Here is a 14,505-nt window from a genome sequence, read left to right as displayed (position 1 = left end):
TATATACTAGGGACTACATATAGAATCATGTGTAAATTATAGAGTACATGGCTAGTCATAGCTCATATCAACTATCTTCTACATATATCTTTGTATTTTCCTCAACCTTAATTCTATATACTGTTATAAAATTGAGAGTATTATAGAGTATTGAGAAGAAAGATGATAGAGAAGGTTATCTTATTCACCTCATGGGGTACACATATATATATACACATAATGGGAGAAGTTACGTAATGCGAAAAGTCACGAGGGGATGTCAAAGGTTAGGTAATGCAAAAGGTTGGACATCCACCTATAATTATTCCATACATAATTATACATAACACTCCCCTTGGATGTCCAACATAAAAATATGTCTTACAATGCGCATAAGATGATGCTGCCTCATTAAAAACCTTACCAGGAAAAACCAGTGGGAAAAAAACCATGGTTAAGGAAAAAAGAGTACAGCGCGCATTAACTCCCCCTCATAAAAATATCAGTGAAGTTCTTTGAGAGAACGCATTCCAATTTGTCGAACCAGCCTCTTAAAAGTAGCGGTTGGAAGTGCCTTAGTAAATAGATCTGCCAAATTTTCACTTAAACGAACTTGTTGAACATCAATATCGCCACTTTTCTGGAGTTCATGAGTGAAGAAGAATTTTGGTGAGATATGTTTTGTCCTATCGCCCTTGATGTATCCTTCCGAGAGCTGTGCAATACATGCTGCATTGTCCTCATACAAAACTGTTGGAGTCAACTTCTCAGATGATAGACCACAATCTTCTTGTATATCTGGATTAGAGATCTTAACCACACACATTCACGACTAGCCTCATGAATTGCTAGAATTTCTGCATGGTTGGAAGAAGTAGCTACAATGGTTTGCTTCATTGGCGCCAGGAGATGGCAGTACCACCATGTGTAAACACATATCCAGTTTGTGATCGAGCATTGTGAGGATCAGATAAATACCCTGCATCTGCAAAACCAATCATTGCTTCTTTCGATAGGTTAGAAAAGAATAAGCCCTTATCCTTTGTACCTTGGAGGTAACGAAATATTGCTTAATTCCATTCCAATGCCTTCGGGTAGGGCATGAGCTAAACCTTGCTAATAAATTAACAGAAAATGATATGTCAGGCCGTGTATGACTAGCAAGGTACATCAGTGCTCCTATTGCACTTAGATATGGTACATCAGGACCAAGGATGTCCTCATTACTTTCCCGAGGACGAAATGGATCATTATTTACATCAAGTGATCTAACTACCATCGGACTGGTCAACGGATGTGCTTTATCCAATAAAATCTCTTAAGCACCTTGTCTGTGTATGATGTTTGATGCACAAGGATTCCATCTTTCAGGTGCTCAATTTGCAGTCCTAGACAAAATTTTGTTTTTCCAAGGTCTTTCATCTCAAATTCCCTCTTCAAGTATTCTATTGTCACCGAAATCTCTTCCGGAGTTCCGATGATATTTAGATCGTCAACATATACAGCAACAATGACAAAACCTGACCAAATCTCTTTATAAAAATGCATGGGCTAATAGGGTCATTTTATAATTTTCTTTCAACAAATATTCACTAAGGCGATTGTACCACATGCGCCAGATTGTTTCAACCATACAGGGATCTATTCAATTTAATAGAATATTGTCCTCGAGATCCTGAACTTGCTGCTTCTGGCAACCTAAATCCTTCCGAAGTCTCATATATATCTCATTATCCAGTGGGCATACAAATAAGCTGTGACTACATCTAATAAGCGTAAATCAAGTCCTTCTCTTACTGCCAGACTGATCAAGAATCTAAAAGTAGTCGCATCCACCACAGGGGAGTAGGTCTCCTCATAATCAATCCCAGTCTTTGTGAAAATCCTTGTGCAACTAAACGTGCTTTATATCTTACAATTTCGCCCTTTTCATTTCTCTTGCGCACAAAGACCCATTTATATCCCACTGGTTTAACACCTGCAGGTGTGCGGACTACTGGTCCAAACACTTCTCTCTTGCCAGAGATTTTAATTCTGCATCAATTGCTTCTTTCCATTTTGGCCAATCATCCTTTGTCTACACTGATCCATGGATCTTGGTTCTTGATCCTCTTCATTATTCATACATCAAGTGCTATATTATATGCAAAAACATTATCGACGTCGATTTATTTCGGTTCCATGTTATTCCAGACATGACATAATTTGTTGAGATCTCTTCATTTTCAGGTACCTGAATTTCTTCTGGAATAATATTCTTTGTCATGTCCACGATCTCTTCTGGAGATCCACCAGAATGTGTCAGATCCTCAAATTGGCCATTGTCAATTGTTGCTCCTTTTTTTTTCGAGGATTCTTATCTTTGGAACCAACTGGTCTACCACGTTTTAAGCGTGGTTTTGAATCATTACAACTTGAGTTGTCCTTCTGGACATCAATTTTTATAGGAGCATTCACAGCTGGTATATGTGACTTAGTCACTCTATTTGGGTCAGAGAATGCATCTGGCAGTTGATTTGCTAAGTTCTGTAAATGAATTATCTTTTGAACTTCTATTTCACATTGTCTAGTACGAGGATCAAGATGAGATAATGATAATTCATTCCAACTGATTTCCTTTACCAGCTGTTTGTTTTCTCCCCCTAATATTGGGAAAACCGACTCGTTAAAGTGACAATCTGCAAAACGAGCCGTGAACAGATCCCCTGTTGTCGGCTCTAAATATTTGATTATTGATGGGGATTCATACCCAACATATATTCCTAACTCCTTTGAGGACCCATTTAGTACGCTGTGGTGGAGCAATTGGAACATATACAGCACATCCAAAAATTCTTAGATGGGAGATATTTGGTTCCTGACCCAAAACCAATTGTGATGGGGAGAACTTATGATGACTTGTTGGCCTCATGCGAATGAGTGCTGCTGCATGTAATATGGCATGTCCCCAAGCAGAAATGGGAAGTTTAGATTTCATGAGCAATGGTCTAGCAATGAACTGAAGTCGCTTAATAATGACTCTGCAAGACCATTTTGTGTGTGAACATGCGCTACAGGATGTTCAACACTTATTCCAATTGACATGCAATAATTATAAAAGGCCTCAGAAGTAAATTCACCAGCATTGTCAAGACGAATAGTCTTGATGGGATAATCTGGAAAATGTGCCCGTAATCTGATCAATTGGGCAAGTAGTCTCGCAAACGCCAGGTTACGAGTTGATAACAATGATACATGTGACCATCTATGATGCATCAATTAAAACCATAAAATATCTAAATGGTCCACATGGTGGGTGTATTGGCCCAAAATATCTCCTTGTATACGCTCTAAGAAATTAATAGATTCATAATTTATCTTGGCTGGTGATGGCCGAATAATTAACTTGCCTTGTGAGCAAGCAGCACAAGAATGACTTTGAAGAATCTGTTGGCTCTTCAAAGAATGTCCACATGAATTTTCAATGATTTTTCGCATCATCACAGAACCGGGATGGCCTAACCGGTCATGCCAAATTGTAAAGTCATCAGTAAACTTCTGGTTTAGTATAGAATGTGCTTCAATTGCACTTATCTTTGTGTAGTACAAACCAGTAGAGAATGCAGGCAATTTCTCTAAAACATTTTTGGTGCCTTGGGATATGCTTGTGATTTGAAGATATTCATCATTCCCTTCATTTATCGTCTAATATGATATCCGTTATGACGGATGTCTTTAAAGCTCAATAAATTCCTTTGAGACTTAGGGGAGTATAATGCATCAACAATTTCAAATTTTGTTCCCATAGGCATTAATATATTTGCTCTTCCGGAGCCTTCAATAATTTTTGTACTACCAGATATAGTACTCACACTTATGCTTTTCATTATCAATTAGAAAAATATCTCTTGCTTTTAAGTATAGTATGAGTAGTGGCACTGTCTGCTAAGCACATATCTTCACCTCTTAATGCTAATTGAGCTTGAGTACTCATGATCTTCAAATAAAATAAAATAAAATCACAAACTAATAATAAAAAAACTTATTGAGAAGTTTAAACCAAACAAAGTCCATAAAGTCATAAATTGATGTCAAAATATAATAGTAAAGTCCATAATGCAAATAGATTAATAAACGTAAACTATTAGAGTTTTATTCATAAAAGATCAAAGTTCATGTCTCTCAAATCTCAATTATTCCCTTCGGGGGTGGTGAAGAAATCAGCAACTTCCAAGTGCGTTGCATTGTCATGATCAAAATCACCTTCACCATCCTCGAACACAAGATTTGTCTCTACCTTCTTTCCTTTTTGCTTCAATGATTGCTGGTAGAGATCAATAAGATGCTTTGGGGTACGACATACACGAGACCAGTGACTGGTTCCTCCACAACGATAGCACACATTGGTCGCATTATCCTTCTCGTGTTTGGTACCATTTTTATTGTCCCACTTCTGGTGAGAATAGGAGTTCTTGGAGTAACCACCTCGACCTCTACTAGGTCCATAACCACCTCGACCTCCACTAGGTCCATAACCACCTCGACCTCTAGTACGTTTATATCCTCTTCCACGGCCACGACCTCTACCACGGCCTTGACCCCTGCTACTGGCATGGTCTTTATTATGTATTATCTTTCCATCATGGGATGCAGCATTCGCTTCAGGGAATGGTGCAGAACCAGTAGGTCGTAACTCGTGGTTTTTTAATAATAGCTCATCATTTTGTTCAGCCACAAGTAGACAAGATATGAGTTCAGAGTATTTCTGGAAACCCTTTTCACGATATTGTTTGCTTAGAAGGAGGTTATCTTTATGAAAGGTGGTGTAAGTCTTTTCCAACATCTCATCATCAGTTATTTTTTCCCCACGTAGTTTCAGTTTAGAGGTTATTCTGAACATGGCTGAGTTGTAGTCACTAATAGATTTATAATCTTGCAGTCTTAAATTTAGCCATTCATAACGAGCTGAGGGAAGTATCACAGTTTTCTGGTGGTCATATCTTTCCTTTAAATTACTCCAAAGCACCTCTGGGTCTTTAACAGTTAAATATTCATTCTTTAGAGCCTCATGAAGGTGATGGCGAAGGAATATCATAGCTTTGGCCTTATCTTGATCCGATTCATTATTTCCGGCATTGATAGTATTACCAAGACCCTTTGCAGCCAAATGGATTTCAGCATCTAATATCCATGATAAATAGTTCTTTCCAGTAATATCAAGAGCCACAAATTCAAGTTTCGCGAGATTTGACATAATTCACTATACAAAATAATATTGCAAGATGAAATTAAATAGGATCCAATAAACATATACTATATGGAAAACCACTATTAATGAATCAAACCTACTCAATAATACCCAATTACAATTATGGTTGAGATTAGTAATAGAATTTAAACATACAATATTGTAGCAACGCACAAACACTCCAACCATTTAAAGATAAAGTAGGAATAAAATACATGTTCTCTGGACTTTAATAGTATGATGATAGAAACTACTAATGTAGAAAAGGATAAACTGATAGAAGTAAATTAGTAACAGTCAAAGAGTAGCATTCATGGATTTCATGACATTTAGCTCTGAGTCAGTGAGTTGTAAACAACTAAGAACTTATGACTATTTAGCTCTGACATTTAGCTCTGTATATGTTCCAATTGTTTTCATTTATAGACTTGTAATAAACAAATCCTTGCTTGCTATCATAAGGAGTTTCACTTATTACACATAATTATGCCAAAAACGGGTGCTTTTAACCCATTGAAGGTTCAACACTTTTCAACCCGCGACAAAATGCTACCCAGATCATAGCAACACGAAATTAAATATAACCGAGCACAAAGACTTGATGATTAAAAGGTGTAGAAACCACCAATCAAGAATACGCAACCAAGCACAAATTGGACAATAATCAATAATCTTGTATGATTGAAAGGGTCGTGATTAATATAAGAACTCAACAGTCAATTTGTTTTTTCATCTTACGATTATAAGAATAACAAACATTTTCGTAATTAGTCTAAATTTTAAACACGTATGGTTTCATCAAACAATTAAACAGAAATTGAAACAATCATGTAGTCGCCATGATAATGAGCTTGATAAACTTAATATTTGGATAAATATAAAGAACAACAAGCAGATAGGAGACAACAACCATCCGAATTTCAATCAAAAATTTGATCGAAAATATAGCGTACCTTTTGCGGCTAGTTATAATTACTGAGTAACACTGATCGAGCAAAACGAATAGCTCTAACTAGACAATCGTGCTGATAACGTGTTATAAAATTGAGAGTATTATAGAGTATTGAGAAGAAAGATGATAGAGAAGGTTATCTTATTCACCTCATGGGGTACACATATATATTTACACATCATGGGAGAAGTTACGTAATGCGAAAAGTCACGAGGGGATGTCAAAGGTTAGGTAATGCAAAAGGTTGGACATCCACCTATACTTATTCCATACATAATTATTACATAACATATACTCTTTTCTTTTTTATAATTGTTACATCTTCCTTAAATATTTATTTCTTTTTAATTTTGACATTAACATTGTTTATTTGTAGTACTTGACCCACAAACAAATAACAATTTTCTTATTCTATTTTTCACTATTTTCACCAACAAGTACTATTTTTCACATTTCTCCCCTTATTTTACATTAAATGGGTCAAAAAGTACCGTTCAAAAAGTTTGAAAGTAACATTGCCTAAAATCTTATGTAAAAACAATGTACCAATTAAAAAAATCGGAGAGAGTACTTAATTGCAGCCATATTACATTTTCACTTTTTGGAACCTCTTTTCGAAGCCACATAGATTTTTAATTTTTATGTGCCACTTTTGGAGCAAAAAAAAATTAACTTCCAGATCCCAATATGTTTGACAATGGTGTAAATTATGAAACATACCAAATAAGAGCTTTGCGAATACCATTTTCTGATAGTACAATCAGAAACTTTTCTTCTGTTTTTTGGGTCCATACTTTGAAAAAATGCACTATTGCCTATCCTAAGCAATTCCTCACAATAATTAGAAAAATTGTTGACCACAATTAAACAAGCTACAATATTTATGATAATGCCAATTAGGTCTTAATATTTCAGTATGAAATGAAGTAGGCTAAACTAAAGTGAACTGAAACTGTAAGAAAAAAAGTAGTTGAATTAAAACTAAACCGAGTACCCATTCTCTAAAACTGATAGAAACTGGACTGAAATGCAATGAACTGAATCGAATTGAGAGAAACTGAATAGTAGAGAGAAATTGAAATAAACTGAATTGAAAATAAGTCCCAAAAAAATAGGATGTGAATTGAGCTGAAATTGTACCCTACGAGAAATATATACCAGTTTGTTACTGATTAGTTATTTGTGGTTAGAAGTTTGTTAGAAGTGAGTTAGCTTACAAACCCTCTTCTCTTTTCTTACATTGATGTATATATATTCTCTCTGATAGTTTGTAATAGTTTATTTGAATGATTACAACTTTCTCTCTCTCATTTTGAGGTGAGGTTTTCTCTCTCAATCAGAACAATATTCTTCTTCTTCTTATGGTATCAGGCTACGTATTTTTCGATCAATCCAGCTTAAATTCTCTCTAATAATTTGTAATAGTTTATTTGAATTATTACAATTTTCTCTCTCTCATTTTGAGCTGAGTATTTCTCTCTCAATAAGAACAATATTCTTGTTCTTCTTAAGATATCAGAGCTACGAATTTTTTCGATCAATCCAGCTCAAATTCTTGTTCGAATTCTTCATTACTTCTTCATTACTTCTTCTTTCTTCTTCAAATTTCTTCAAATTCCTTCTTTATTTCTTCTGAATTCATTGAAATCTTCGTAAAATGGAAGATTCTAAACATAATTCACATTCTCAATCTAAATCTCAATCTCAGAATAATACGATTAATTATAATGATCCATATTTCATCTCTAATGGAGATAATACGAAGCAACAACTAGGCACACATCTCTTTAATGGCGATAATTTCATCAACTGGAGTACAGGTGCCAAATTGGCACTAGGAGCGAAAAATAAACTCGGTTTTGTTGATGGAAGCTTGAATGCTACATTTGAAGATAATTTCGTCAACTGGAGTTGAGGTGTCAAATTGTAACATCTGAAGATTATAATAGATGGATCAGAAACAATTATCTGGGTACTTCTTGGATTCTACCTTCAATGGAATCAACATTTTCTGAAAGTTTCATCTTCACAAATTCTGCTAGGCAGCTTTGGGAGGATATTGTAGAACGTCATGGTCAGTCCAATTCTCCATTATTGTATGATCTTCTTAGGAGTTTGTCTTTAATTGATCAAGGTAATTTTTTAATTGTCGTATTATGCCAAATTGAAAAGAATTTAGGATGAATTACAAGTTGTGGATGAGATTCCTACATGTAAATGTGGAGCAATGGATGCTTGTACTTGTGATCTTCATAAGCAGATTTTAGCTGCAGATCGTTTGAAGAAATTGATTCAATTCTTAGCCATACTAAATCCTGCTTATGATCAAGTTAAGGTTACCATCTTAAGCATGGATCCTTTACCACCTGTGAATCGTGCCTATCACATTCTTCAGCAAGTTAAGAAGCAAAATTCTACGGAAAATTCTGGTATTCAGATGCAAGAAGTAAGTGCTCTATATTCTAGAGATCTAATTCTCAATTTTCTTCTGGAAATCAACAAAGTTTTCAGAAGAGAGATTATAAAAGAGCTAAGGACAACAGGTTTTGTGACAATTGTAAGATTGGTCATACAATTGATCAATGCTTTGAGATCATTGGATATCCAAAAAAATTTGCATATATGTAGGGCAAATATGGAGATTCTATGCCTAAATTGTTGCTAATGTTGCTATTGATTCTCTTACTGGAAATACACCCTTGGATTTTGATGATTCTCATCATTCTACGTATCGTTATAGTACTGGTGGAAATTCTTTGAGTATTATGGACTCTCAAGATATGATTTTTGCAATTTATCAAGGAAGATGAAAATGATGCAGAAATCTTCTTCTACTGGTTTTGGTTCAGGATAGTTTGCTTGCTCAGCTTTTATTACTGCAGGTTTGGCAAATGTGTTTAATACTAATTTTGTTGTCAATCATTTTGATGCTAATTCCTGGATAATTGATACTGGAGCCAGTGATCACATGGCCGCCAATAAATCATTATTTACTTCCTTAAACACATTATCCACACCTATTCAAGTAGAACTTTCGGATGGCACTCTTAAAATTGTTACCCAAAGTGGTAATGTTCAATTGACTGATGATATTATGCTTAAAAAAATGTCTTTCAATTCCTAAATTTCATTATAATCTTCTTTATGTAGGCAACCTTTTAGATCAAAATTCTCTTGTGGCTCATTTTCATTCTTCTCATTGTTCTTTTCAGGACCTTTCAACTAACAAGTTGAAGGCCATTGGCAAAAGATTCTCTGGCTTGTATAAGTTCACTGATACTTCCTCTACTGTTCATTGTCTGTTTATGCCTTCCAATTCTAGTAATGTTATTTCCAATCATGTTTGTAGTTGTGAGAATGCTATTAATGTCCAACATGATTTTGTTATACATAATGCTTTTAACAATAAAATTTCTCTTACACTTTTACATGCTAGACTTGGTCACCATACTGTTGGGAAAATAACACATTTGTTTGTTTAATATGATAGTAATCTACATGATTTTTCTTGTGAACCTTGTGTCTTTGCAAAACATCATAAAGCACCATTTCATGTTTCTTCTTCTTTAGTTAAACATCCTTTTGACCTCATTCATGGTTATCTATGGGGTCCATGTAAAACACCTAGTCTATCTGGAGCTTCTTATTTTCTTACAATACTTGATGACAACACTATAACTACTTGGACACATTTGCTTCATACTAAGCAGCAAGTATCATCTATTCTTTCTGCTTTTTTGAACTATGTTGCCACTCAGTTTGATAGCAAGGTTAAGATGATAAGAAGTGATAATGGTACAAAAATTATACGAGAACTTTGTGCTCATATGTTTGCTGCAAAAGGGATTGTCCATCAAAGATCTATTCCTGGTAACCCTCATCAATAGAATGGTAGGGTAGAGAAGAAGCACTCACATCCTCTTGAAACTGTTTAGGCAGTTAAATTTCAAGGTCGTCTTTCTCTCAAATTTTGGGATGATTGCATCTTATCAACTACTCATTTGATCAATTTGCTTCCTAGTTATGTTCTTAATTGGCAATCTGCTTCTGAAAAGCTTCTCGGAAAGACACCTGATTACAAATTGTTAAGGGTAATTGGTTGTATTTGTTACCCTCTCACTAAAAAAAATGACAAGTTTGCTCCTAAGTCTAACAGGTTTGTGCTCTAGGCTACCCTTATGCTCATAAGGGCTATAAATTGTATGACTTAACTACTCATAAACTGCTTCTTATTAGAGATGTGTTCTCCCATAAGCATATCTTTCCTTTCCAAAGACATTCATCTCCTTCTAGCACACCTTCTTCACCTCTTGTTAACTCTGCTGCTATTGAACCTGAATTGACATTATCTCATATGTCTACTTCTCCTCCTACATCTCCTACTTTTATTCCTCCTTTCCCTTCTTCTTCTTCTTCTTCTTCTTCTTCTTCTTCTTCTTCTTCTTCTTCTTCTTCTTCTTCTTCTTCTTCTTCTTCTTCTTCTTCTTCTTCTGTTGTTGCTGCTTAAAATTCACTCATTAACTCTACAGATCCTCCTTCTCCTATTCCTCCTAGAAAATCAGATAGAGTAAGACATGTTCCTAGTAAATTTCAAGATTATGTCTTGCCTTCTATTCCTACACATTCTGCTAGCTTGTCTCAAGTTTTATCTACTCCCAACCTTCTTCATATCATCAAGCCGAGGATAATCCTAGTTGTATTGAAGCTATGAACAAAGAGCTAGCATCACCTGAGCAGAATCAAACTTGGGAGCTCACTACATTGCCACCTGGTAAAAAGGCTATAAGTTGTAAGTGGGTCTATAAAATTAAATTTAGACCAGATGGGAGTGTTGAAAGATACAAGGCACATTTGGTTGCCAGGGGAGATAAACAAATCAAGGGCAAGGATTATAAACACACTTTTAGCCCTGTTGCAAAATTCACAACTGTCAGAATTATTGTTGCTTTAGCTGCTGCTCATAATTGGCATTTACATCAATTAGATGTATATAACGCCTTCCTTCATGGTTTTATTGATGAAGAATTATATATGACTCCTCCTGGTTATACATCTAAATCTGACAAGTTTGCAAGCTTAAAAGATCATTATACGAGCCCAAGCAGGCTTCTAGGCAATGAAATCTAGAGCTTAGCAAATTCCTTGTTACTCTTGGCTTCACTCGGTCTAAACATGACTATTCCATGTTTACTAAGAAGGATGGTGATCAGTTCACTGTTATTGTTGCATATGTGGATGATTTACTCTTGACTAAATCTCATTTACCTACCATTCAATTAGTTAAACAAGCTTTGGATAGTGCAATCTATCAAAGATTTAGCTGAGTTAAAGTATTTCCTTAGGATCGAAGTATCAAGATCTTCTGATGGAATACGTCTTAATCAAAGAAAATATCTTCTAGATATGTTGAAAGACACTAAGTTGAAGTTATGTAAGACTGCTGCATTCCCTTTTCCCAAGGCATTAAAGCTTAATCCTTTCTTATGGTGAACAACTACCTGATCCTGAAGTTTATAGAAGGCTTGTTGGCAAACTTTTTTTACCTCAACATGACAAGGCCTGACATTTCTTATGTTGTTCAACAGTTGAGTTAGTTCTTAAGTGATCCTAGAGTTCCTCACATGAATATTGCTATGCATGTTATGAGATTCTTAAAAGGAATAGTTGACTATGGTTTATTTTATGCTCATAATGTTGATTTTCCACTAGTTGCCTATAGTGATGTAAACTGGGGCAACTGTCCTACATATGGTAGATCTCTTACTGGCTATTGTGTGTTTCTTGATCCTTCATTAATCTCTTAGAAAACCAAGAAACAGAAGGTGATTTCCAAAAGTTTTCGGTCATCCAGAGGTCTATATTCTCATTCTGCCTGGATTCGGTATCATAAGTCATATCGTTTCTACTTTTTCCGGAAAACCGCTGAAGCATAATATATGAGCATGAGTCATAGAACAAGTGAGATTGTTTGGTTGGAAGGGTTGTTACAAGACTTGAATGTGTTTGTTCCACAACCTATTAATTTATATTGTGATAATACAACTGCACAACACATTGCTGAAAATCCATGAACAAACAAAACACATCAAATTGGATGTTCATTATGTCGGAGAGAATGTTTAGACTGGTTTTATCAAGCTTCATCATGTCTCTTCTGCTCTACAATTGGCAGATATTATGAGTAAATCCTTAGGGGCTGATCAGCATCAATTCCTTTCTCTCAAGCTAGGGTTAGTTCCATCTGATTCATCTCGGTTCCAACTTGCAGGAGGTATATATGAGAAATATATACCAGTTTGTTGTTAATTAGTTATTTATGGTTAGAGGTTTGTTAGAAGTGAGGCCCTGTTCTTTTGAACATATTCTGACTAAACTTAACTAAACTTATTTTGGCTGAACTTAACTTATATTGACTGAACTGAATTTATTTTCGCTGAATTGAATTGAACTAAACTAAACTAAACTTATTTTGACTGAACAGAACTATACTAACATAATATTATCAATATTTACTATAATAATAATCGATAATAATTTATAAATATTAACATAATATAATCAATACTTATTATTATTTTATTATTTTATAATAATAAATAATAAATAATAAATAAATAATAATAAACAATAAATAATAAGCAATAATAATAAACAATAAACAATAGTAGTAAACAATAAACAGTAAACAATAAAAAATAAAAAATAAACAATAAACAATAAACAATAAACAATAAAAAATAAACAATAAACATTAAACAATAAACAATAACAACAATAAACAATAAACAACAAATAATAAATAATAAATAATAAATAATAAATAATAAATAATAAATAATAAATAATAAATAATAAATAATAAATAATAAATAATAAATAATAAATAATAAATAATAAATAATAAATAATAAATAATAAATAATAAATAATAAATAATAAATAAAATAATAAATAATAAATAATAAATAATAAATAATAAATAATAAATAATAAATAATAAATAATAAATAATAAATAATAAATAATAAATAATAAATAATAAATAATAAATAATAAATTATAAATAATAAATAATAATGAATAAATAATAAATTATAAATAATAAATAATAAATAATAAATAATAAATAATAAATAATAAATAATAAATAATAAATAATAAATAATAAATAATAAATAATAAATAATAAATAATAAATAATAAATAATAAATAATAAATAATAAATAATAAATAATAAATAATAAATAATAAATAATAAATAATAAATAATAAATAATAAATAATAAATAATAAATAATAAATAATAAATAATAAATAATAAATAATAAATAATAAATAATACTCCCTCTGTTTTTTTTTTATCATTCCTACTTTGACTTTGCACGTTTGCCAATGCACGTTTTAAAACTTAAATATCTTTCATTATATATTAGTAAAAATTATAACGATTGAATATTAATAAAGTACTAATTGAGACAAATCAAACAAGACCCCACATGACTATGTTTTTTCTTATAAATTGAGAACATTTGAGAAGATTCTCTCTATGCATGAATAGTGACAAGATTCTAAGTGAGAAAGATAAAAAAAACAGAGGGAGTAAATAATAAATAATAAATAATAAAATATATAATAAACAATAGATAATAAATAATAAATAATAATAAATAATAAATAAGAAATAAAAAACAACAATACTACCTCCGTTTCCTAAATATCTTCCTTGTTACTGTTCCTACATATACCAAGGAGGATCCATTTGTGTGGGGTATAGGGTGGGTAAAGTAGGAGAGAGAAAGGGGTTAAGATAAATAAACCAATAGAAAAGGGTTAAAGTATGAGAGAGAACGGGAGTAAAATTGAATTGATAATGTAATGGTGGACCATATGATAAGTACATGAGAGGGTAAAAAGGGAAAAAAATTCCAAATAAGGAATAAAGTAAAAGATGGAAGATCTTTTAGAAACACACTTAAACGGAAAGAGGGAAGATCTTTAGGAAACGGAGGGAGTAGACAATAGACAATCGATAATAGACAATAAATAATAAATAAAAAACAACAATAGACAGTAAACAATAGATAATAGGCAATAAATAATAAATAATTATTATTATAACAGTACTCCCTCTGTTTTTTTATCATTCTCACTTTTCTGTGCGCGTCTCCCAATGCACATCTTTGAACTTAAATATCTTTCATTATATATTATTAAAAATTATAATGATTGAATATTAATAATGTGCTAATTGAGACGAATCAAACAAGACCCCACATGACTATATTTTTTCTTATAAATTAAAAAAAAATTGAGAAGATTCTCTCTTAGTATGAATAGCGCTAAGAT

General features: G+C 32.8%; 2 protein-coding genes across 2 annotated transcripts; both read right to left on the bottom strand.

Moving 5' to 3' along the window:
• Nucleotides 1-481: 481 nt before the first annotated feature.
• On the bottom strand, nt 482-1,258 carry LOC130591432 (uncharacterized). Its single transcript, XM_057394751.1, has 2 exons — nt 1,028-1,258; nt 482-790 (listed from the first exon to the last, which is right to left on the bottom strand). The coding sequence occupies exons 1-2, from the start codon at nt 1,256-1,258 to the stop codon at nt 482-484; spliced, it is 540 nt and encodes a 179-aa protein (XP_057250734.1).
• A 2,889-nt stretch (nt 1,259-4,147) lies between these two features.
• Nucleotides 4,148-5,212, bottom strand: LOC104893872 (uncharacterized). Its single transcript, XM_057394750.1, has one exon. It carries the CDS (start codon nt 5,210-5,212, stop codon nt 4,148-4,150), a length of 1,065 nt encoding a protein of 354 aa, XP_057250733.1.
• Between the last annotated feature and the right edge of the window lie 9,293 nt (nt 5,213-14,505).

Source organism: Beta vulgaris, chromosome 5 (assembly GCF_026745355.1).
Source record: "Beta vulgaris subsp. vulgaris cultivar EL10 chromosome 5, EL10.2, whole genome shotgun sequence".
NCBI classification, from domain to species: Eukaryota; Viridiplantae; Streptophyta; class Magnoliopsida; order Caryophyllales; family Amaranthaceae; genus Beta; species Beta vulgaris.
The sequence above is the reverse complement of the archived record's forward strand: the minus strand, read 5'-3'. Positions and strand labels throughout refer to the sequence as shown.